The 23,619-nt window shown below is 44.8% G+C and overlaps 2 protein-coding genes across 3 annotated transcripts in view; one reads left to right on the top strand and one right to left on the bottom strand.

The window, feature by feature from the left end:
- Rsrc1 (arginine and serine rich coiled-coil 1) overlaps positions 1-14,522 on the bottom strand; it is a 279,466-nt gene extending 264,944 nt beyond the window's left edge. Inside the window, exons 1-4 of the mRNA XM_055596771.1 lie at positions 13,978-14,522; positions 13,782-13,828; positions 1,324-1,519; positions 760-885 (exon numbers count right to left, since the gene is read on the bottom strand). Of these exons, the coding sequence (XP_055452746.1) occupies positions 760-885; positions 1,324-1,519; positions 13,782-13,828; positions 13,978-14,522 (914 nt within the window). The remainder of the gene's footprint in view (positions 1-759; positions 886-1,323; positions 1,520-13,781; positions 13,829-13,977) is intronic.
- On the top strand, positions 13,553-23,497 carry Shox2 (short stature homeobox 2). Of its 2 annotated transcripts, none has more exons than XM_055596853.1 (5): positions 13,553-14,052; positions 16,789-16,997; positions 19,278-19,335; positions 19,658-19,746; positions 21,320-23,497. In XM_055596853.1, the coding sequence occupies exons 1-5, from the start codon at positions 13,707-13,709 to the stop codon at positions 21,575-21,577; spliced, it is 960 nt and encodes a 319-aa protein (XP_055452828.1). In that variant the 5' UTR covers positions 13,553-13,706; the 3' UTR covers positions 21,578-23,497. The 2 variants fall into 2 exon arrangements, with proteins under 2 accessions (XP_055452828.1, XP_055452827.1); XM_055596852.1 differs by having other exon boundaries at positions 21,284-23,497.
- Positions 23,498-23,619: the final 122 nt, after the last annotated feature.

The following is a 23,619-nucleotide window of genomic DNA, read 5'->3' as shown; positions in this document are numbered from 1 at the left end:
ATTTATAGTTTTGTGGTTTTATACTATAAGTTCAAGATCAAAGTGCCAGATAGTTTGGTTCCCTGTGCAAACTCTTTTCTGTCTTGTAATCGGCAGCCTTCTCACTGGGACCTCTCATGACTCCCTCTGAGCACAAATGGAACGACCTCTCGTCCTTCTCTCCTTTTTGATGTATATGTGTCCGTACATGTATAGGCCACATATGTGTAGGTGTCTCAGATCTGGGGTCACCGAGAGCTGTAAACTACACATTTTACTGCTGAGCCATCTCTCCAGCTCCTGACTTCCTCTTCTTATAGGGCAATCAGCATTATTAGATTAGAGGCCCCCTAAAATGACCTCATTTAACCTTCATCAATTCTATAAAAGCCTTATCTACAAACAGACATAATAGGGGTAGAAGCCTTAACAAATTTTGGAAAGACATGTATGTTCAGTCCATAACATAGCATGTTAGTTCCAAACCTAGAGAATTTGCAGCTCCTGTTCTTCCCTCTCCAAATCCTCCCACCATCATCCAGAAAGTGAGAAACCACAGCCAGAGATAAATTCAAGATATGAGTGAGGCTACACGGGGCCGCCCAGTGCCTTTAAAGCCATCACATAATAACAGCTGCATAAGCAGTCTCCAATGACAACAGCAGAACTGCCATCTGAAGCCAATCAAATGGCAGAACCCAGGAAAAAGAAGCTGCTGCTGTTGTGAGCCCCTGGGTCCAGGAGAGTTTGCTATGCAGCAGTAATCACTAATACACATACCTTCTGGTTCTGCTTTTGGACCGAGACCTTTGTACTCTATAAGATTTCCCTCGGCCCCTGGAGCGACTGCGACTTCGTTTTCTTCTGGAGCCGTAAGAAGAGCTGCTGCTTGACCTGTGCCTGCGTCTGAAACAAACCGTAAACAAGCATCACTGCTATGAAGTTTTGGTTGTTGGCATTACGAAGATATCCAATCTCATTCTCGTGTTTCACACGTTCCTCAAAGAAGGCAGAATAAATAAAATATTACTGATCTCCAGTCACAGTTGGACTATCTACTAATTATGGGTCACAGTAGTATCTAATCTTTCCAAATATCATCAGATAATGCAAGAACTGTATCAGTTTCTATCTACTTGCCTACATACAGACAAAAGAAGATGACAATAGGCCTGATTAGAAGAAAAACAATAACAAAAAAAAAAAACAACAACTTTGGGTTGAGATTAAATCCTAAGTACATAACTACTAAAAGAAAATTATTTTATCCAACAAAATTAAAAATACAAAATCAAGAATTAAGAACTTTACTCTACCATATACATAAAAATTATGAGCATTAACCTTCTCTCATAAGAATGTGAGCGAGGCTGACGGTCTCTAGACCAGGACCTCGACTCAGACCTTGGCCTCCTCCCGCCCTTCTTGCGGCTGTAGGTCCTGCTATCTGAAGAACTGCTTGAAGATGACCGTCTCCGGTGTTTCTTTTTTCTCTTGCTTCTGCTTTCTTCTTCAGTATCTGAAGACCGGCGTCCCATTTCTATAAGAGTACAATTAAAAAAAAAAAAATTCTAACTTATTAACAAATGAAATTAAAGATACAAATTTTTACTTTTTAAGAAAAAAAAAATTATCTATGTTCCTTAAGTTGGCTTGAACTCCTGGATCCAACTGATTTTCCTCCTGTGCCTCTAGAGTAGCTGAAACTACCAAGCCACTTAAAACTTTGTAAAGTACAATGTGCCTGGCTAGGCTGTATGAAATAGCTTTCATACAATCTTCCAGCATATCAATGTCCTTTTTACGTACTCTGACCAACTTTAAATTTGCACCAATCCTAGAGAGAGTTCATTTTTATCAATTTTTCTGACAGCTCAAGTTGTTCTTATCATTAACTGTATGGCATCCTGTTCAGTAATTAACCATCTAGTCCTCCATTTTTACTTTCCCTTAAGATGAAAGATACTTTAGAGTTGTATTTTTCAAGCTGGGCCCTAAATATTTAAAGTTTTTTTGAGATTTTAATTATTTTTTATTTTATGTGTATAAGTGTTTGCCTGAATGTATGTCTGTTCAGCACATAAATGCAGTACCCATGGGGGCTGAAGATGATAACAGAGTCCCTGGAATTGGAGCTATAAATGGCTGTGAGCCACCATATGGGTACTGGGAATTGAACCCACGTCCTCTGAAAGAGCTGTGCTCTTAACTGCTGAGCCATCTCTATAGACACCAAGTTCTAAATATTTAAAAGAAAAGAACTCATCAGTCACTATGGAAGTCTGAGTTGAAACAATGCACTATTATCATTTCACTTGTGAAACTGAGGGAAGTAATGTTAACTGAAGTACCAAACTTGATGGTTACTGGGCAGTCAGCCAGCTCTTTACACACAGCTAGGTTGGTCTGAGTCTTTTAGAAATCATTCAGCAACTTAATTTAAAAAGTAAAAAGAATGCTGATGCTTTTTTGACAGTGCAATCCTACTTCTAGAAATATATCTGAAATTTTTATTAAGAAAAGATAAATGCGTGGGCTTGATCTGGAGCTTAGTGGGGAAACTGCTTGTCTACGTGCAGAATCAGTCGGTTCTCCAGCCCTGCATAAACTCGGAGTGTTGGTGCATGCCAAAATCCCAGGCAAGAGAATCAGAAGTTTAAGGGCCTTCTTGGCTACTCAGAGACAGTGTCGAAAGCTAGGTAGCTAGGATACACAAACCTGTCTTGGAAAAAAAGAAAGAAAGGATAAATTCATGAAGGTTTTATTGCAGCACTATTATTATTATTAGATCTATGAAGAAGCTATAAGAAAATAAATACATAGAAATAAAAATTAAAATGAACATGTGGAGCAATTACTTGAAAAACCAAAAAGAAAATCGTTCTTTATGAAAGATTTCCAAAATACAAGAATGGTTCTGAAAGCAGCCCTCTAAAAGAAGACAGCAGCTCCTTTCAGGCCAGACCGTAAGCAAGCATACTAGCATAACTGAATGTGGCAAATGAGAACTGACCACACCTGACCAGACACCACAGAACTAACCCACTATGAGCCCAGTCTCCACCCAGCATCACAATCAAACTTCCCGCATGTCTGCATAGCAGGAATTGCATAATGGAAACTTCATGGTGGGGTAGCCCCAAAATAACCACTTCCACAGCCAAGGATCTACATTTTGCCCCCCCCCCTTTTTATTTTTTTATTTTTTGACAGGGTCTCACTATATCACCCAGATGCCTGCATTCACTATGTAAACTATACAGGCCTGCAACCCTCACAGAGATCCATCTGCCTCTGCCTCTGCTCCATGTGTTGGGATTAAAGGTAGGTGCCACCACTAACAGCTTCAACTTTGCTTTCACTACACTGATCTGAAAGATGAATTCCTAATCCCTCCTCCCCAAAGGTAACAGTACTGAAATGAAATTGAAGTAAATATTGTTTCAAAAGACAAAGCATAACTTTTCTGAAGACATAGCTTTACATAGTTATGGTCATAGCTGTATATTTAGTATATAAAAGAAAAATAAAAAAAGAATGACAGATTCTGATATTTAGGAATTAGCTAATCAGAAAGACAGTCTGGAGTGTCTCATGTGAAATACTTTCTTGATAAAATACTTACTAGTTACCTTAAAACATCGCTAAAAAGCAGGATTCATCCTATGCAATCATTTAGATCAAATGTCACAGTCACATCTTTCTTTAGTAATTATTTAAAATAAGGTAAGTATCATAACTGTAAGCAAAATAATGTGTTAAATTACTGATTAGTTTTCAGAATTATCAAATGATGCAGGACCTCCAAAACAATTTCAGTGTAAATATTTCTGTTAGGCCTAATTCAAAACTTTAAACAATTTTCCTAGAATCAGAATTAAAGATCTGTAAATATAGTTTCTTTAAATTCCCTTATTTATTAGTATTGTTTTATGTATATAATATGTGTGGCCAAGTATATACCTTGGTGTACATGTGGAGGTCAGAGGGCAGTTGCTGGGGAGTCCATTTTCCCCTGTGGTTAAAGAAGAATGGGCTGTGGGAATCAGACTCATCCTCAAGCTTTCACAGCAAGCACTCAGCTGAAATGTCGAACATACTACAATTCAACAAACACTGGGAAGCCTTGAATTTCAAACTTTCAGTAACTACTAAAATCCTTCAGTCAACTTCCAAACTGAAAACAGCCTGAATAAAAATATCACAAGCTTTTCCATTTAAAAATAATGCTTATGAAATAATATATATACACACATAATGAACACATATACATATGTGTTTAAAGTACACAACTACACATATTCAAGTACAAGTATCCATATTTATAATATCCATATATAATATACAATACATCTACATTAGATATCCCTGTATATATATATATTTTTTAATATAAGAAATATATTTAAATATATATCCAATTCAGTGGTAGTAATATTTTCTTCTTGACTTCCTTTTTTTTTCTTTGTATTGTTTACATCTTAAGAACCTAGACAAACGTGGTAGCATACACTTTTAATACCAACACTCAGGAGGCAGATGCAGGCAGATCTCTGTGTCAAGATCAGCCAAAAATTGAATGCTAAGCAACTTGAGAAAATTCAAAAAAGAAAAAAAGCCAATTCATATAACAAAAACTCAATCAGGAATTTGAAACACCAGATACTACACAATGAGATAAGAAGCTAGAAAGACGGAATTGATTGAATTTCTGTACAAGAAATCTTCTCAGGTCCCTCCCCTGCTCTCTGGCCTGGCGGTTAGTCCCGTCCAACCCCAGATCAGTGGTGTACCAGATGGGGAGCAAATAGTCTAAGAATTCAGGGTTTTGTTTGTTTAAGTGGGGGAGGCACAGTGCTGTCAAACTAAAAAGGGGATTAAGGAAAAATTCTGAAGTCAAGTATACATCCTTAGAAGGAAATAGGAAGATCTCCATAAAAACTGAGCTGTACCCAACGATCCCAAGAAGCAAACGGTGGGGGGTGGGGGGTGGGGGGGGCCTCCACCCAACAACCCTGAAAGGAAACAGAGTAAACTTTTTCTGTTAACTTTTTACTGACTCTACAAGAGAGAGAAAATCGGTAAGGAAGCCTCTGTAGCAAGAGACAGCTGAGAATAGCTCAGCACTGCAGCACACTGCTGGTGTCTGTGATGCCCTGGATGCGGTACCCAGAAACAAAAAGCAAAAGTAAATAATAACCTGAAGGTAGAAAACAAGAACAAACCAACTCACAGTAAAGGGGAAGCATACAGAGAAAAATAACAAGAACATCAAGAACAAAACTCATTAATGTCTTCAGGTGGGTAATGAAAAGATGCCCCAGCAAACACTGGGGAAATGCTCCAAGGACAGCAGCGAGCTTGCTTTAAATAAATGACAGACAAGATAGGTTTGGAAAAGGTCAAACACTCACAGAAGGTGAAAAGAAAATGAGACAAACATGAAAAATTGAAAACCTTAAAATAAAAGTAAAGAGACCAATCCAGGAAATCCAATATCCAACTGATAAAAATGCCATTACAAAAGAATGGAAAAAGAAATGAGGAAAAAAATGTATCAGAGAATTTCAAAAATAATTAAAAAAATATGCATGTCCCCAAATATCTGGGGTAGTGAATTTTTTAAACACATACTAAGTATAACTTAGAAAATACTCAGACACAGGAGATGTTGCCTAGTATGTAGAAGGCCCTTTTAAACCCAAACAAGGAAAAATAATAGTAATGATCAAGCAACAAGAATAGAAAGAAGACCCTAGCCAGTTCTAAAGAGCCATGAAATAAAATAGAAGAAAGGAAAGCATAATAAAAAGCATGGGCTTTTTAAAATAGCAATGCAAGAAACAAAAGAAATTCACCTTCAAACTTCTGAAAAACTAATTCCAACTTCAAATCTCTTTCCATCTATCTTACCAAATCAGTGGTCTAGTGCGTGATTAGAAAAAAGACATTCTCAGAAATCTAAGTTCTCAAAACTCTATCTCATGCTTAGCCTTCTTCAGGAAGTTTCCAAACAGTGTCCTTCACCAGAAGAAAAGCAAGACACAACAAAGACAACACAGAGTCAAGATGTGAGTGGCCTGTCACTGCAGATGGGTAAACAGCTCAGGAAGATAGTTAAGAGATACATCAGTGGGCATTTGCCTCCCAAGTATTAAATTCTACTGTATCAACAGCTCTCAAAAGAGTGCCCAAGTATCCTTCAAGTCAGAAAATCCAAGATGTAAAATTATTTTTATTATAATATTACATCGTTTTTTGAGTTCTGAATTTTTGCAGGAATCAAAGCAGAAGCAAACTATACTACTAGGGTCACTGCAGTCCTCCCTGGTCCCTGCCCACTTTTCGCCCCACTAGAGTCTCAATCAATAATGTTCTTGTTAGGGCCAAGAATCTTGCTCAGTGGTAAAGAATTTGCCTAGCTTATATAAGATACACGCACATACACCCAAAAAATACCCTTGGCAAAGGAATAAAAGTCATTAAATGTATTAAATGTCAGTATGGATAATTTCTATCATACAGTGAAGAATGTTGTCCTAAAAAACTGCTCAACTGAACTGCAAGCTAAATTAGCTGCTTTTGTTACAAAATGTCATTTTTGTTGTAAGACTGCAAATAGATGATCATTTAGGCTTGGTTATTTGGCGGCCTATTTCTCAGACTGAATGAAGACAGCCTTTTACCTCAAGGAAAATTAACAGTATCTGTCACCAATCATAAAATGCAGCTCCTAACTAAAAGATTTGAACTTTGGTATCTGCCTAGTATTCAGGGCTCTTCTTTTCTAGGTTCAATGGCAATATTAATAAAAGTTAATGCTTGATATATAATAAACGATGCCAGCATTTGAAAGACATATCTAACTCAGTGAATCAGTATTTTCAAATTGCTAAGACATATCCTTAATAAGAATAAAAACAAGCAGTTATTATGTTTCAGAAAATGGGCAATTAGAACTAAGGTTCTCAGAGGACATGAGGATTTATAAGTAATTCACACAGAATTTCATTAAATAATCAAACTATAATCGTTGATCCTGGGTACATGCACTCTCCTCAATAAAATGTAGACAGGCAAAATGGCTGACTGTGGTGGCACATGCTTACAATCCCATCACTTGAGCAGTAGAGGCAAAAGGAGAGGTTCTAGGCTACACAGCAAGTTCAGGGCCAACCTGGGCTTCAACACTGAAAAAAAACACAACAAGAACAAAAAGTAAAACTGGGGTGAACACTATTTAGCATACTATGTAATCCACGAACAAGAAGAGAGCCATCCAAAGAAATTAAAAGAATAGAGGTAAAATTCAGATATAATAAGGAAAAATTCAAAAGAAAAAGAATTCTGTCAAAACACTGCTGTTAGGACTCAGAGACTATGGCGTCGTGCACAGACCCTCCATAGAACCACACCAGATAGGGTACCAGCACTGAGATGGAGACGGAGATAGGAGCTCCCATCCTCAGCCAAGAAGCTATCTTCAATTAACAACTGCAAAGGAATAAAGTTACTTTCTGCAAGGGTCTACAACCCATACTTAAGGGCAGGCTCTATGTCCAGCACAAAACAAACACAAAGGTTTTTTTTTTGTCTCATCTTGCTTTGTTTGGAAATTTTTTTAAACCATACTGGCGTTTTGCTTGTACATTATGATTTCCAATGTTGAGTTTTTATGGATATTGTATATATGTGTGTATATGCATGTTTGTGTGCATTTTTCTCATGCTTTCTTTTTTGTTTGTTCATTTTTATTTTATTTTGTTTGCCTCTTTATTTGCCTGTTTTCTTAAGGAAGATAAAAGAAGGCATGGAGTTGGAAGGGTGGGGAAGTGTTGAGGATCTGGGATGTTAGGGAAAACCATGATCAGAATATATTGTGTGAAAATAACTTTATTTTCAATTAAAAAAAAAAATAAAACAAAACACTGCTGCTACCAAAACAAAATTCTGCAGGTTACTGTCTCTTTTTAAACTTATCACAGGATTTCCCTCCTGTGGTCTGAGGGAGCAACCAGAAAGAGGTTATCTATAAATGCACTGCAACAACCCTATGACAGGCAATTCATATCACGAGTCTACAAGCTGAATATGTAGAGACTGGGTCAGCTAGGCCAATTAACAGACAAGTGCCAGCTGCCTTTGTCTTTTTCAGCTTCAGACATTTTTAGCCCTCTTATTGAACATAGGGTAATAAAGTGCTACCACTTAGCAAGAAATCTCCTTTGTCTGCGAAGAAAGTGAATATTCATAAACTCTAAGACTACAGAGGCTCTCAGAGGATGGCTAGTTTCCCCACAAGGTTGCACCTGTCACATCCGCTCCACTCCTTAAAACCTGAAAACGCTACCGTAGCTCCTTCCCTGGGAGCTTTTACATCTGAGTTCAAAGATGACAACTTGAATACCTTCATATGCCAACACGTGACATGTGAATTTATTTAATAACCTACTACTTAGTGAGGCCAAAACTGGGTCCCTGGCAAGTCTACCCCCCTCCCCATAAGCATTTAAACATACAACTCATAAATTGCATTAGTGCAGGCAACAGGCATACTTCTCAGAAGAGTGAAGAGCTCAAGAGTAACCATGTGGTCACATGACCAAGATTCCTGAAGCCAACCGAAACGTACAGAAATGTTTAAAATGATGCATGTATAATTTCAAGACAGGAAGGTCTGTCTTTGTACCATCTCTCCTGTCAACAAGCGGTTAGACCGGAGAGAAGGTGTGTTGGGGGGTCGGGGGGGAGTGATCTCTAGACGCAGCTTCCCACTCGCTCGGGCTACCTAGAGGAGAGGCGAGCGAACCCTGGTGTTAAGCTAGGACAACTGGGAAACCCAAGAAGGGCGACGGAGGCCCCGGGACCCGCGGACCGGGGACTAACTCTCCACCCCGCGTCCGGACTGTAGGCCAAGCATCAGGCCCGCGGCCGCTCACCACCCGCAACCGTCCGTTCCCGCGGCCCCCTCGCCGGGAACCCGCCGGCTGGGACCCTCCCAGGTGCGGGGCGCATGCGCGAGGCTGCCACCCGCTCGCCGCGGGCCCACGGCCCAACCCTCGGCCAGCTCCGCGCCGCAGACCGCGCCAGGCCCCACGCCGCCTCCCGCGGTGCAGGGCCTCGGAACGCCTCCTCCGGGGGCGCCGCCCCCAAGCTCGGGACGCCGGCATCACCTGGGTCGACCTTCGGGCTCGCACCTCCGGACGTGGGGGCCTGGAACCCCCTCTTCTAACCACGGCGCCACCGGCGTCCTCAGAACTTGCTTCAGTTTAAGCTCAGCGCCTTCCTGGTTCCAGCGCCAGGCAGCGTCAGCCGAGCTGTCGAGTGCGTCGATGCAGGCTGCAGGGCCATTGGGAATGCCGAGAGAGTGGATTGTCGTGCCGCCAATTTTTTGTTTAATGTTTGTTTTGAGTGTTTGCGTAATTGGATTTTCTTGTTCCCAAAAAGCAATAAAGGTGGTATTATGGGATGGTACTGCCTTAGTAATGGCCGTTATCGTCACAGATAATCAGTAAACAGCTACATCGTGGGAAGTTATGTTTAAGACATCCGCGCGGAGCAAAATTGGTTAGTTCCTGTTGAGCGAGGTGGAAATTCGCCCAACAATAATAAATCATGGGACTGTGTCTGCATAGAGTCGTGTGTGATTAAATTGTAATGATTTATTTGCAAAAATACATTAAAATCGGTGTTCTTTTTTTTTTTTTTTTTTTTTTCTCCATGAGGGTGAAGGCATTCACGAATTGGACACAAATTAGTTTCTCCCATTAAAGTAACTGTTGGCTAGAGGGAAGAAATCTGCCGATGATGAGAGAAGTTTCTTCTAGAAAAGAAACCAAATGTGTAAGCTTATCAGAAAACTTCAACATCGAAATTAAGGAAATGTGGCATTTTCTGTAACTTATACCATAGTTTTCCTTGTATGATTTCCCCCCCCCCCCCATGATTTAGTCTAAGGAAGCAAAGCTAAGGAGATATAGAAAATATTAACCTGGGTTCAGCCCAGCTGTTAGCTAGATATCAAGGTACCTGTTTCCACAGACATTTGAGTTGCAAATCACCTTCACTATAGATTTAACCCTGGGAAATAGCTGGCCCTCAACTAGGTAGTTTTGAGGGACCATTTTAAAACGTAACTGCAACACTACATGTTTGTTTGAAATAATTTAAGAGCTGGGGAACTCTCAGGGTCCTGATTTTTACATGTATATTGTATAGACATACATAACATATATTATATATATTACATATATATGTAAATAGGCTGTCAGCTGAGCTTTAACCTCAATGATTTTTCTTTTCAAAACTGATTTTTTAAATGCCTCATCTCAGGAAAATATGTGCTGCTTAGTGAAACAACATCGTTCTTCAGAGTATTTGTTAATATGTTTTCAAAACTTTGGACTTTTTAAACCTGAAACTTCCTAAAAGAGAAACTATTATGGATGTGGAGAGGGAAGTGGGTAGAAGGACAGAAGAGGCTAATAAAAGAGGTATAGTTTTTCATATGTGGAAAATTCATAATGGAAACCTAACTATACAATTACACACTAATAAAATTTTTAAATTAAATTACCTTGACACAAGTAGGACTCCAGAGCCAGACACTGGAGATTTATCATTGCCTCATGTACCATCCCCATGGTTAAAATGAGTCAAGAAGATGAAATAATGGGGAAATCTGTTGGTTCAAATTACACAATAGTTGTGCCTGTGTCTTCTCTGGTTACCTTTAAAGTGGTCCTCTTTTCCTCCAGCTCAGAAGATGGGATCTGAGTTTGGATTTAAGTCGTGCTTAAAAGGATACAGAAGTATCTGAAGAGTCTCCTGTTCCCTTCTCAGGCTCTCAGCAGCGGTTATTTGGAAGGGGTTTGTGAATAAGTAAGTGTTTCATGATTCAGTTTGTGAGCTACTGGAACACCACACCAACTTGACCATCCTGCTAAATAATCTTTTTAAACAATTTCACAAAAGAGTAAAATTGTTTGATTATTCTCCCCTCTCATCAGAATTACAGTGTTACAGATCGCAGACCAATGCCCAATGTGACACTGTTCCTAAATTCATAGCGTTGCTTCTGAGTCTTGTGAAATAAAAGCAGGAGTTCACATACTTTCATTAATACCTAAATGCTACTACCACCGTTAATAGTGTAAAGGTAAGCTTTTGTCCGAAGAGGAGGAAAGAAAACGTTAGAGAAAAATAAAGCAACATTTCTAATAAGCTTTACTTTTATCTCCTTTAAATGTGCAGTGTAGTCTGAGGGGTGTTTTTAGTATTACATGAAGTTATGTAAAGTTTTAAATTACACTTACTCGAGAAATTATGACGACTGAACTCATTTTACAAATGTTTCAGGTTGTTTTGATGGAACTTTTGAAATTAATTGCTAAGTTTGTTTTGTTGTTCTAACCAATAAGTAGAAAATATACATATTAATGGCGTGTAATTGCTTTCATTTTCACTGAGTATTGGATCCAAGATAACGAAAGCATTATCTCTTAAACATCAGACAAAAACTCATTAATATTCAGTACACTGAAAATGCCCCTAAACCCGCACTTAAAGTGGTATATTTGTTTACATATTCAAGTAAACATAACTTTTCATATGTAAATATTCTTTTGTGCGCATAAACAAGTATTTGCATAGCTACAAATCACCAAGCCCTGGCTTACAGGACACAGACATGTTTCCCTCCATATAAATAACAAACAGCTTTCATGAAATGAATCAAAAAGACAATTTTTAAGTTATAAATCAGTGAGAAAGAGTCCCCCCCCCCCCAGAAGAGTGAAGAGAGAGTCTTTTTTTCACGGTCCAGTGTAATAAAAAAATTAGACAAGCGACAAAAAAAAAAAAAAAAACCGTTGGTAATTTTTTCCGCAGAACTCAAAAAGTGATAATCTTTTGTTTTTCAAAATTAGGAAAGCGAAATAGAATGCTTCCGAGGACGCTAAATAATTGAGGGCAAGGTGCCGGGAGTTGTTAGGAAAAAAAGGGGGAAGAATCCTGAGTCCTCAGAGAAAAAAAACGAAACGGAACTGCGCCTAACCCGGCTCTGGGAAAACACCTTAAAACAGAATCTGCCAGGGTACGGCTGCTCTCGGGAAACAAGTTAAATCCGCCCTTCCAGCGGGGCTGCGAGTCAGTGCTGACTCCCGGGAGGGAGCGGCGGGGTGAATTACGGCCACCCGCGCCCGGCGAGGCTGGCTGCGGGCTGGAGAGGTCCTCCGAGGAGGTGGAGGGGTCCAGGCAGCCGCGGAGAAGCCCCACTCGCAGCGGGCACGGGAGGCCAGGATGCGGGGCTGCGCAGCTGCCGCGGCCTCGGGCGGAACCGGGTGCAGGACCTGGACGCCGCAGCGGTGGCTGGGCCCGCTAACCGCCGCGAGTCCGAAGCCGGCCCGGGGACCCGGTCACCAGCGTGGGGTCGAGCCGCCGGGGTGCCCACCCAGAGCGAGGCCGCCGGGTCTCTGAGGACGCCCGCCGACTCTGACCGCGCTGCACTTGTCAGTTTCCTCTTGGCCCCGCCTCCGAGAAGTCTACCCAGCTCCCCGGTGTTTTACTAAGTCGTGACACCAACGCAAACCCACGCTTAATTAAATTAATTAGGGATTCTTGTCAATCCTGGATGAATGGCCAGGAGCACCGGCGGCCGAGGCTATCAGAAACGCCGACCGCCGAGGACCGGCCTCCTCTCCCCGCCCCCTCTGGTCCGCGGCTCGCCCTCTCCAGCCGGGTGGACTCCAGCCTGGATCCTCCATCCTCAATATTCACATTCATATTCACATTCATATTCATATTCTCCCTCCCTCCCTCCCTCCCCCTCCCTCCCTCCCTCTCTCTCTCTCCCCTTTCCTCCCTCTCTCTCTTCCCCACTCCCTCTCCTCCCCACCCCAGGTAGCGGCGCTCCTGCTACCCGCGAAGGGGTACACTCGGAGTTGCGAGGGGAGGTAATTTACTCAGAACAAGGAGCCCGCCTTTAGGAAGTATAAATAGTGAGACTTCAAGTGCTGCGTCGCTATCAGATCTGAACTCTCCGCAGGAAGAATTGTCAAAGATCTTAACATCGAACACGCGCGCTCCGGCAGGGAAGCATCAGTTCCCATTTCCCTCTGGCGGCCCCCGCCCCTTTCCTCCTCCCCCCTCTCCCCCCCCTCCCCTCCTCCTCCCCCCCCCCCCCCTCCCCCCCCCGCCCCCCCCAATAATAACACATCAATGGGGCAGGGGGTGGGGGAGGAGAGGGAGGAGGAAGAAGAAGAAGAAGAAGAAAAAGAGGAGGAGAAAGAAGAGGAGAAGTAGAAGGAGAGGGGGAGGGGGGGGAGGAGGAAGGGGGCGGGGGCCGCCAGAGGGAAATGGGAACTGATGCTTCCCTGCCGGAGCGCGCGTGTTCGATGTTAAGATCTTTGACAATTCTTCCTGCGGAGAGTTCAGATCTGATAGCGACGCAGCACTTGAAGTCTCACTATTTCTACCTCCTCCTCCCCCTCCTCCTCCTCCTCCTCCTCCTCCTCCTCCTACTTCTTTTTCTCCTTCTACTTCTCCTCTTCTTTCTCCTCCTCTTTTTCTTCTTCTTCTTCTTCTTCCTCCTCCCTCTCCTCCCCCACCCCCTGCCCCATTGATGTGTTATTATTGGGGGGGCTGGAGCAGTAAAAAAAGAAGGAGGAAAAAAAGAGCGGGGCTCGGCGGGGAGAGCTCGAGCGCGAAGCTGCCCGACAGCGGCCGCGATGGAAGAACTTACAGCGTTCGTCTCCAAGTCTTTTGACCAGAAAGTGAAGGAGAGGAAGGAGGCCATCACGTACCGGGAGGTGCTGGAGAGCGGGCCGCTGCGCGGGGCCAAGGAGCCGGGCTGCGTGGAGCCGGGCCGCGACGACCGCAGCAGCCCGGCAGTCCGGGCGGCCGGCGGAGGCGGCGGCGCGGGAGGAGGCGGAGGCGGAGGCGGAGGAGGCGGAGGAGGTGCTGGAGGAGGAGGAGTAGGCGGAGGAGCTGGAGGAGGGCGCTCTCCCGTCCGGGAGCTGGACATGGGCGCCGCGGAGCGGAGCAGGGAGCCGGGCAGCCCGCGGCTGACGGAGGGTAAACGGCCTGCCCCCGGCCGCGGGGCCCCTTCCCGCGGTGCCCGGCGCTCCGGGCGGCAGGGGGCCCGGGGCCCGCCCGGGAGGGGCGGCCGCGCCGAGGGCCCCGGGCCCCCGCCTCGGAAGCTGCCGGGACGGTGGAGGGTGGGAGGCCGGGCTGCCCAGCCGAGGGTGGGGTCCTGCGTGGGGGAGGGCGTGGGCTTGCGCGCACCCCGCTCGGGCGCTCCGGCTGCACCGAAATGCGTTTTCCGCGAGCGGGAGGATGGGGCCCGCGCCGCGGGACGAGGAAGTTTGTGCGGCCCGCGGAGAGAGGGGGTGCGGCAGGGGCTCACGAGGAGGCCAGCCGGGACTGGCGCGGGCGCCCGACTCTGCCCGAACCCCGCTCCTAGGCCCGAAGGAGAGAAGGGGGAGAGCGAGAAAGGGAAGAGCCACGCTAGGTCGCCCCTTCTTTCCAGCTGCCCTTAAAACCATTGTAAGTCGGCAGAGCCCCTAAAGCTCCCGGTCTGGGGAACCAAACTTATCTCTCCCGTTGAACTGTGAGGGCAGAAGGCAGCCAAAGGTCCAGGCCAAGCTGGTTCTCTCTAGGTGGAGGCGTTGAGAAGTCTATGGGGTGTGTGGGGGGGGGGGGGGGATGAGCTATTTACACAATTTCTTTAATGCTAGAATCATACAGTACAGCAGGAGTGTGTGTGTGTGTGTGTTGGTGAGGGCGTCTTTTGGAACCAACCGTGTTAGAAACTGGCTCTATCTAATCGGTGGACCGTCTATCAATTCAAAGTTAAAAATTAATTTGGCTCTTGGTACTGCAGTAACTGGTCTGTTGCCATATTTTTCCAATTAAGAAAATATGTGGCATGCGTAGAATCACAAATTTAAGCAAGCAATTAACTTGTTTATAACACGGTCTGTTCCTGTTTAGGCCATTAAGTGGAAAGTTGGGGGCGAAAGAGACATTATATTAAGCCTATTAATCAACTTGAAATTTGGACTTGTTTCTCTTTGAAGCCCCTAAACTTTGAAGCGAATGTACTCTGTGCGTGACAACAGACAAAGCCTTCCCACCTTCCGCTTTGACGAATACGTGTTCCTGTTTAAATTTTAGGACGATGTTAGGGAGAGTATTTTTCCTATTAAATTGACCCCTAATGCTTGCTGTGACCTTATCTACTTCCTTCCTTCCTGGAGGAAGGACAAATGTCCACAAAATGAACCCGGGAAGCAGAAATGCTGGCAACAAATAAGACAGAATGCCAGGCTGGGATGTGGCGGGTCGCCTTCTCCCAGATCCGGACGGTGTCCTCCTTAATTTAGAAAGTGACAGGGTAACTATAAAGGGGCCGGCCGAGAGTAACCCTTCAAGGTTCCTAGCTCAGGGACTTGGGTTAGTAGCCCTGGTGAGCCTGAGTGAGCCAGCGCCTGGGCTGCTGACTCCCAAGCTCCGGGAGAGTGTTAATTTCTTTGTAGCTCGGCTCCTTCCCTACCCGATTTTTGTTCCGTGTTGACCCGGATCCTGGGTTGGGAGGAATCGCAAACGGCCTCTATTATCTAAACTTAGCTCTGACACTGGACGCCCGTCTTCAAATCAGGCTCAGAGGATGCAAGGTTAGGGGGACCTATACGGACAGTGGCCTCATTTTGTCTCTCCTGATCGTTGCCCTTTGGCGTTCGCCTGTATCCTCCCTTGCGTGGCTCTGTTCGCTCAGGCCGCCAGAGCTCCTGTCTTTTACGTGGAAGGAAAGGACAGCAAAGAAGCAACGGATGTGTGCAAAAAAAAAAAAAAAAATGCATATTTTATTAAACATCCGAGCTGCTGGATGCATGAAAAGGTTTGGAACAGCCAATAGAAACCGAGGAATGTTCTGAACCTGTTGATCTCAGTGGGTTTAAGCCTTTAGGGTCCAACCTCGGTTTCCACCGAGGAGGGAGAAGGCGAGGATAGATGCAGTGGTGGGTTCTGCCGACCACCAGAGTCTGTCTCGTTTGCCGCCTCTACCCTTCTGGCCCAGCGTGGGCGGCCAGTCCTCCAGGCCGCCAACATGGCGTGGTCGCCTGTGCCAATTCGACCCGGTTCTGGCAGGGAACACGGGGGCTGTCGAGCTGCCCGTGGCAGCAGGGGTCTGGTCCGAGCCCTTGGGTGCCCTGGGACGTGGCTTTCCGCGCAGCGCTGCACCAGCGGCTCCTTTTCCAGCAGCGACCCTGCAGCGGGCCCAGTTGTTCCTAAATTAGACCAGCAAGTTTGCGGGAGGCACAGGGCCAGAGGCAGCGGAGGCCGGCGGGACAGCCGAGCAGCCCCCTGGGGATGGCTGGTGCGCGAGCCCTCCGCGGGGCCTGGCCGCGCCCTTTAACCGGGACCGGGCTCCGCGAGGAGGCCCGCGCGGCGCTTTTGATTTCCGTGAGTGCGTGGAGCAGGGAGTGCGACGGGGTCAGGAAGGCATTTGATGCGCGAGGAAGAAGGGACGGGGACAGGTGGTGAGCTGGCGGAGTTGGGGAGCCGCGCGCCCGCCTCGTCCCCAGGCCACGCTCCAGCCGCGGCTGTGCGCGTCTGAGTGACCCCCACATCCCCTCGCCGGGCCCGCATGGGGATCCCCTCCCCCCGGGGGTTAGGAGTCTCCAGCCTTCTGGGAAACCCTGGTAATGGGCTTGTCTCGCTGTTTTTGTCCGTGTGTGTCTGTGTCTGTGTGCGTGTGCGCGCGTGTGCTCCGACGCACGTGTGCTCCTTCCGTGGTGCCCTCTCCAGTGTCCCCTGAACTGAAGGATCGCAAAGAGGATGCGAAAGGGATGGAGGACGAAGGCCAGACCAAAATCAAGCAGAGGCGAAGTCGGACCAATTTCACCCTGGAACAGCTCAACGAGCTGGAGAGGCTCTTCGATGAGACCCACTACCCGGACGCGTTCATGCGCGAGGAGCTGAGCCAGCGGCTGGGGCTGTCCGAGGCCCGAGTGCAGGTACCCCACTGCGAGGAGGTGGAGGCTGGGCTCCGGGGTCGGAGCCCCGCACCTCCGTCTGCAGGCAGCTGCAGGTGTCTGGTGGGAGGCGAGGAAGGGGGGGACAACTTCGCTAAAGGTCATATTTTCTGAAACGGATTTTGATCCCGTAGCCCCTTTCACCCCTAAGCCAACATATGTTCGCAGAGGAAGAAAGCTGCGCTGGGCTTGCTCCCAGAGTTTCTATTAACCACACCCCCCCTCGCTTTGCGCTGTCTTTAATGTGGTTTAATCCTAATGGGCCTACTTTTATAAGCCTTAAAAAAAAAAAAAATCCCACAGAAAACGTTTTATCTCTGAAGCCTTAAAAGTTACAACGAGTATTTTGCTCTGTGGGGTTGGGTTTCGTTGAGGGTCTCGGTTTGCCAAACGGATATACCAATTAGGTTTATAGATGTACAGACTATAAAGAAAATTAGCATCTGTTAAAGTGCAAAAATTTACAGTGCAGTGCTAGCGGACTGGTCTCTGAGTGTGAAACAAGAGGACACAGACTGTGTTTGGCCACCCTTTGTTCCATCACTTAACCAAGGCAAAGAACCTGAACCCAAGAAAACTCCATCTTCTTATGATGTTTGCAAAGCCTGGCCTTCAGAAAGTGCCTTATCACACTAAATCCGAACTGCAGCTTTTTTCATTATTGGTTGTTTTAGGTGAATGTAAAACCAAAAAGTGAGGTTGAGGATAATCTAAAGGGGGGGGGGGATTTATAAACACACATACATATCCTTCCAGCTTTATGGGGAACAAATTTAAACGTTTCAGATTGTATTTCCGCTCAAATAATAAAATTGGGAGAAAATGATGGTCATTATTTGTTTGAACACATGGAGCAGTTTTAGGCTAGAACATCTGCAGCTGTTACAAAGTATCGCTGTAACAGATACTCCCTGGGTCTCTGGGCGGAGAGACCACCATCTGTAAGGAACTATGCGCAATTCTTATGGGGCTTCCCTGCATCTTGTAATAGGATCAGGGGGAAAAAACAGAGCAGTAACGTGGACAGAGAAAAAATAATAATAGGCCGCCTTGGTCACCACGACGTCAATCCTAGAGCGTCCCCCTTTTTAAGCCCGCTCTGCTTTGCAGCCTGCGCAGAGCTCTCTAGAGACTCCACAACCCCTTAAAACCGTGATAATTATTGCAGCCTTGAGTAATAGTATCTCCATTCCAACTCTTCTAGGGGAAAAAAGAGAGTCAAGAAGCCTCAGGCCATGTGAATCACACAAAGGGTGCCACCCTGGCATGAAATCCACCCTTCTATTAGACCCCAGATCAGGAGGATGTTTTGAAGATTTACATTGACTGTGGCACTTGATTTCAAAAACTTACCAGAAAATTCTCTGAAGCAATATTTTCCTTTCATGGTTTAAAAAAAAATTAATTTGTGAACCAATCAATATGCTATGTTATTAGAACTGTATTATTGGAGACTTAATTTGAATTTAAAAAAAATCTGTCACAGTGACTTGAAAAGTTGGCAAGTTATTTAAGAAGATCATATCCAATATCCATGGATTACTTGATACCTCTCTTTTCTGTGGCACACTTTAAAAAAAAAAGTTTATTGTTACTTCTTCCCCTTCATACCTTCATTTAAGTTACAGGAGCTATTTTCTGGAATCTTTCCTACTGTCCTAACTGCAGGCAGTGGCTTTTTCTATAGAAGCAAATTAGATTATCATGATAATGGCACAATTATTCTGCCGCTGCGTTACTCTCTGCTGCACAGAAGGACAGAGAAATTCTAAACTTCTTTGTAGTAAGGCTTTTATGACACTAATTACCTCCCCCCACCCTTCCGTCCCCCACCAAAATAAGAGTCATTATTTGCTTTACTGTTTGGTTTTTCTTCAAGATGAAGCTAATTAATATTACAGGCTATTACTGAGTCCATTCTTCTTGGGTCTTAACTGGGTAAACATTTAAACCCATTATCACATTGGTGTCAGGTACCAGGGAATGTTTTGGCCCCCTGGGACTCTGCAATGTGGAAAGATGAAACCGGAACTAGTAGTAATTTATCAAGGAACAATTTATCTGCACTGAGTCTAGGAAATCTTTCTATTTTGTACTTGATTTACATTTCTCATTTTGAAAATCGAGGCTGTTTTGTGTAACTTAACATTTCCTTTTATTTCCCAAGACTTGCCTAAACACTACTTTTTTTTTCATTGTGCTACTATAATTTAAGATAATTTGAATCATCTCATTTTATTTTTTTTTCCCCTCAACTTTTAGGTTTGGTTTCAAAATCGAAGAGCTAAGTGTAGAAAGCAGGAGAATCAACTTCATAAAGGTATATCTCCTAATTCCTTTTATCATTAAGTAGAAGTGGGTTTGTAGTATTGCTCCAGCTTAGACAAATAACATCATATGGATGATGATGGGACTTGATTTAAGAAAAAGATTTCTGGACAGTTAATGAGAGTCTACTACCTGGAAGCAAACTACAACTTATTTTAATTATAGCAGCACCTTAGAAAAATTACAGTCCTGTTCTAATGGAATCAGTTCTATCTTTCTACCAGTTGGCACCTTGGAAATTTATACTAGAAATGTTTGACTTACGTCTTGTGTTTTATTTACCTTTTTGTTTGTTTGTTTGTTTGTTTTTATAGGTGTCCTGATAGGGGCTGCTAGCCAGTTCGAGGCCTGTAGAGTTGCACCCTATGTCAATGTAGGCGCTTTGCGGATGCCATTTCAGCAGGCAAGTACCACCTGGCTTTAAGCTGTCTCTAAGTGTAAAAAGGCCCGGATGTGTGTTTGGACTGCTGAACAGACCCTGTCTTTGAGTCCCAATGTCTATTCAGTTGAAGAACCTATTTAACACTATATAGTGGACCCACTCCCCTTTAAAAACCTATACAGCGTCATGGCCTTGAATACTTAGACCTTTCTGTCTTCATGGGAACCCCCGAAGGAGCCTGAAGGCAGTAACCTGTCCTTTTAAAAATGCATTTAAGATTGCACCTGGGGACAGGAAGGAACAGCCTTTGATTAGGATTTTGTCAAATCAAATACCGAGGCTGGTCCAAAGATGTTTTTAAAGCAATCTAAACATTCTCTCTAGGTATTTTTTTTTTATCCCTTAGTCCACATTAAATGTCTCTGACAGAAGAAAAATAAATGCAACTATTCCCAACTCAGACTCATTTTCAAAAGCTGTCCCTACAAAAAGAGGCTTCATCTCTGATAAAGAGGGAAGATTTGGTCTTCCCTGGTCTGGCTGTCCTATTTCAGCAATCTCTTTCTGAGCCATGGAGGGTGGGGGTGGGGGGCATTAGAATAACATTTTTTTAAAGGAGAGCCTGCAGCAATGATTTAATCCTGGGAAATCCCAGAGTTCTGAACTCCCCACTCTCTAAGCCGGAGGGCAAAGTCCTTTCCACGCCACTGTCTGACCTTCCCCATCTTCAGCAGGCACCCCTGCTCACCAAGGCGGTAGTGTCATAGATGAGCTCTAGGGCACCTACACCCTGGGCTGGGGAGACCAGGTGACTCTCACCTATTGAGAATTAGAGTTAAAGAGAGCTGAGTTCCCCACTCACTTCAAGGCTCACTACAAGGTCCTGCTGGGACAGCATTTGAAAATGAGGCTGGTTAGAGAAAGAGAGAGAGGCAGAACTTACCAGGAAACTGGCCCTACCTAAGAAGGCAGAGATCTTCAGGCCAGTAGAATCAACTTCACCTAGAATATTGTTTGAAACTTATGCTAAGTCTCAAACTAGACCCGATGACTCAGGGTCTACATGTAAAGAGGATCCTCAGGTAATCCTTTCTGGGCAGGAAAAGTTAAGACCTGCAGATTCAGAGCTTCCCTCTGTGACAAGAAAAGGTTACGTATTTTGCTTTAGTACTGTGCCCAGGGGTATGTGACAGAGACAGGAGAGGAGGGTAGCAGTCCTTAACGCCAGCCTTTCCAAGATATTATTGCTGTGTTGAGGCGGATGGTGCATGGGGACTATATCAAGGTCACCCACACAGTTCCCGAAGGGGCCACCACATTCACGCAGACAGGGAGGAGGAATCCAAGGAAACGTGCTCCTAATGACCTGGGGGTAGGGGTGGGGCATTAGAGTATTATTAGAGTATTAATGTGGTGTCCCAGATTTAGCAAAAGGCCTGTAACGTCCTTCTCCAAACAGATATTAAGAGAATGTTGCTTCCCTGTCGCGCACCCCAGTTCTCCCCATAGCCAAGCTGGACGCCTTTAATGTTCTGTTTCTATTCTGTTGTCACCCTAGGATAGTCATTGCAACGTGACGCCCTTGTCCTTTCAGGTTCAGGCGCAGCTGCAGCTGGACAGCGCCGTGGCGCACGCGCACCACCACCTGCACCCGCACCTGGCCGCGCACGCGCCTTACATGATGTTCCCGGCACCGCCCTTCGGACTGCCGCTGGCCACGCTGGCCGCGGACTCGGCCTCCGCCGCCTCGGTGGTGGCCGCCGCCGCCGCCGCCAAGACCACCAGCAAGAACTCCAGCATCGCGGATCTCAGACTGAAAGCGAAAAAGCACGCGGCCGCCCTGGGTCTGTGACGCCGGCGCCAGCGCCCCGGTCGGTGGAGCCTCCCGAACGGCGCGACCCCGCACGCCCTCCGCGACCGGCTGCTTCTCCCGCACCCGCCTCGGCCCGCCTAGGCCTGTCGCCTCCCCGCTCACTGCCGCCTCTCCTTGCTGCACCCTGGATCCCCGGGGCCGGACGCTGCGCTGGACCCGGGATCCCACGAGGGCCACCAGCCCAGGGGCTCCCGGCCACCCTCCCTTGGGACTAAAATTCGGCTTTGTAGGAGCGGGTTTGGGGAAGTCTGCATAGAGACTGGACAAAGACGTCGATAGCGGCACAGCTGCGGCGGTGGACTCGTGCACAGAAATAAAACCTTGCTAACAGCAAACGAGCAAAAACAAAAAGAATAGAGAACAAACTAGAGAGAAAAAAGGAGAAAGGGAGCTTGTTTCTTATTATTTGTCCGGAATTAGAGAGAGGACGACGAAACAAAAACAATTCTAAAAAATATTTTGTACATAAACATACGGAAAAAATAACCTGGATGAATCTTGAGAGAAGGGGGGAGGGATTTACCAACTAAAATGTATGGGTTTGTTTTTTTTTTTTTTTTTTTAATGGCCAAGAAAGCAAAACAGAAGGAAGAGGTATACTTATTTAAAGAATTAAGATGAAAAAAAAAAAAGCGCAGCTGGGAAGTTCACAGGTTTTGAAGCGACCTTTTTCTGCGAAGTTCACTTTAATACGAGACGTTTGATAAGAGAGGCGGGCCTCCTTTTACGTTGAATCTGATGCTTTGAGTTTTAAAAACACCATGTATGGAAGAGCAAGAAGAGGGAAGACAGTGTGGAAACGAGGAGGGAAAGAAAGACGTTAAAAAAAAATAGTGATACCACAGACAATGATTCCTCTGAGAAATTATTATGGCAGAACTGTCCGACTGCTGACAGTAAATTCCGGTTTGCATGTTCCTAGTATTCCATTGATGGTGTCCCCTCCCCCCCCTACTCTCATGTACACTACACTTTCATTCTCAGTATGAAAAGCGTCTGGAAATTGATGTGAATCCATATATAATTTGTCCGGCCTTTGATCCCAAGGGGCCAAGGAAAAAAGTCGTAAGGGAGTAAAATACACTCTGAGTCTTCCAAGAAGATAGAGGCTGTTAGAAAATATGGGGAAAGGAAAAAAAGAAGAGCAAACGAAGTCATGAAGGTATACAGGCCTGCACCGCGATAGGCGCTTTCTGTGTTCGCTTCACTCCCTTTTCGTGAATTCCCTCTTGCTGGTTTCTTGAAGTCCTGTTTGAAGATAATGCTTTATTTCCCACACCCCCTCTCTATCCCGTCAAATTCACCTTAAACGACACCCAGCTAGGTACAGACACTAGGTTTGTGTATAATATGTTGATAAACACGAACAAAGTTTATTTTGGCTATAATGTGTGAACTAATGGTTGACTTTCAATATTTGCATTTTATCTCACAAAGGTGTATCTATTCAAGTAATCTTTTTTGTTTGTTTCAATTCATGTAGCTATTTAAACAGGGAAACCTTGGGTTAAGCAACCTGTAGTCCCAATTCTCTAGCAAGCCTCCTTAGGATTTTTCCCCCTCCTTTTAATTTACATGAAAGAGGAAAAGCTCTTCTTACTGAACTTTGGTATGCGTTTGAGCTTTGTAACTATTTGTTCTCCATGAAAACAAAATTATTTATATTTGCCATATTTTTTCTAGTGTATTAAGTTATTTTAAACAAAAGAAGATGCTGTTATGACGTGTTGTCAGTACAAAATGTTTCGGCTCCACTTCTGTTAAACGTTTTAAATAAGTGCCAAGTTATTAACCGAAGACACTTTGCGATCAATTGAATGAAAATAGTATTGTTTCATTTGATGGGGTTCGCGTCATCTTTGTTCTTGTTACTATTAAAATATCCGGGATACTCTTTCCTTTTTGATGATATATTCGTATTCTCTCTCTCTCTCTCTCTCTCTCTCTCTCTCTCTCTCTCACCCTTCCTTCCTTCCTTCCTTCCTTCCTTCCTTCCTTCCTTCCTTCCTTCCTTCCTTCCT

This window comes from Psammomys obesus, unplaced genomic scaffold (genome assembly GCF_907164565.1).
Source record: "Psammomys obesus unplaced genomic scaffold, mPsaObe1.curated_primary_1811, whole genome shotgun sequence".
In the NCBI taxonomy this organism is placed as follows: domain Eukaryota; kingdom Metazoa; phylum Chordata; class Mammalia; order Rodentia; family Muridae; genus Psammomys; species Psammomys obesus.
The sequence above is the reverse complement of the archived record's forward strand: the minus strand, read 5'-3'. Positions and strand labels throughout refer to the sequence as shown.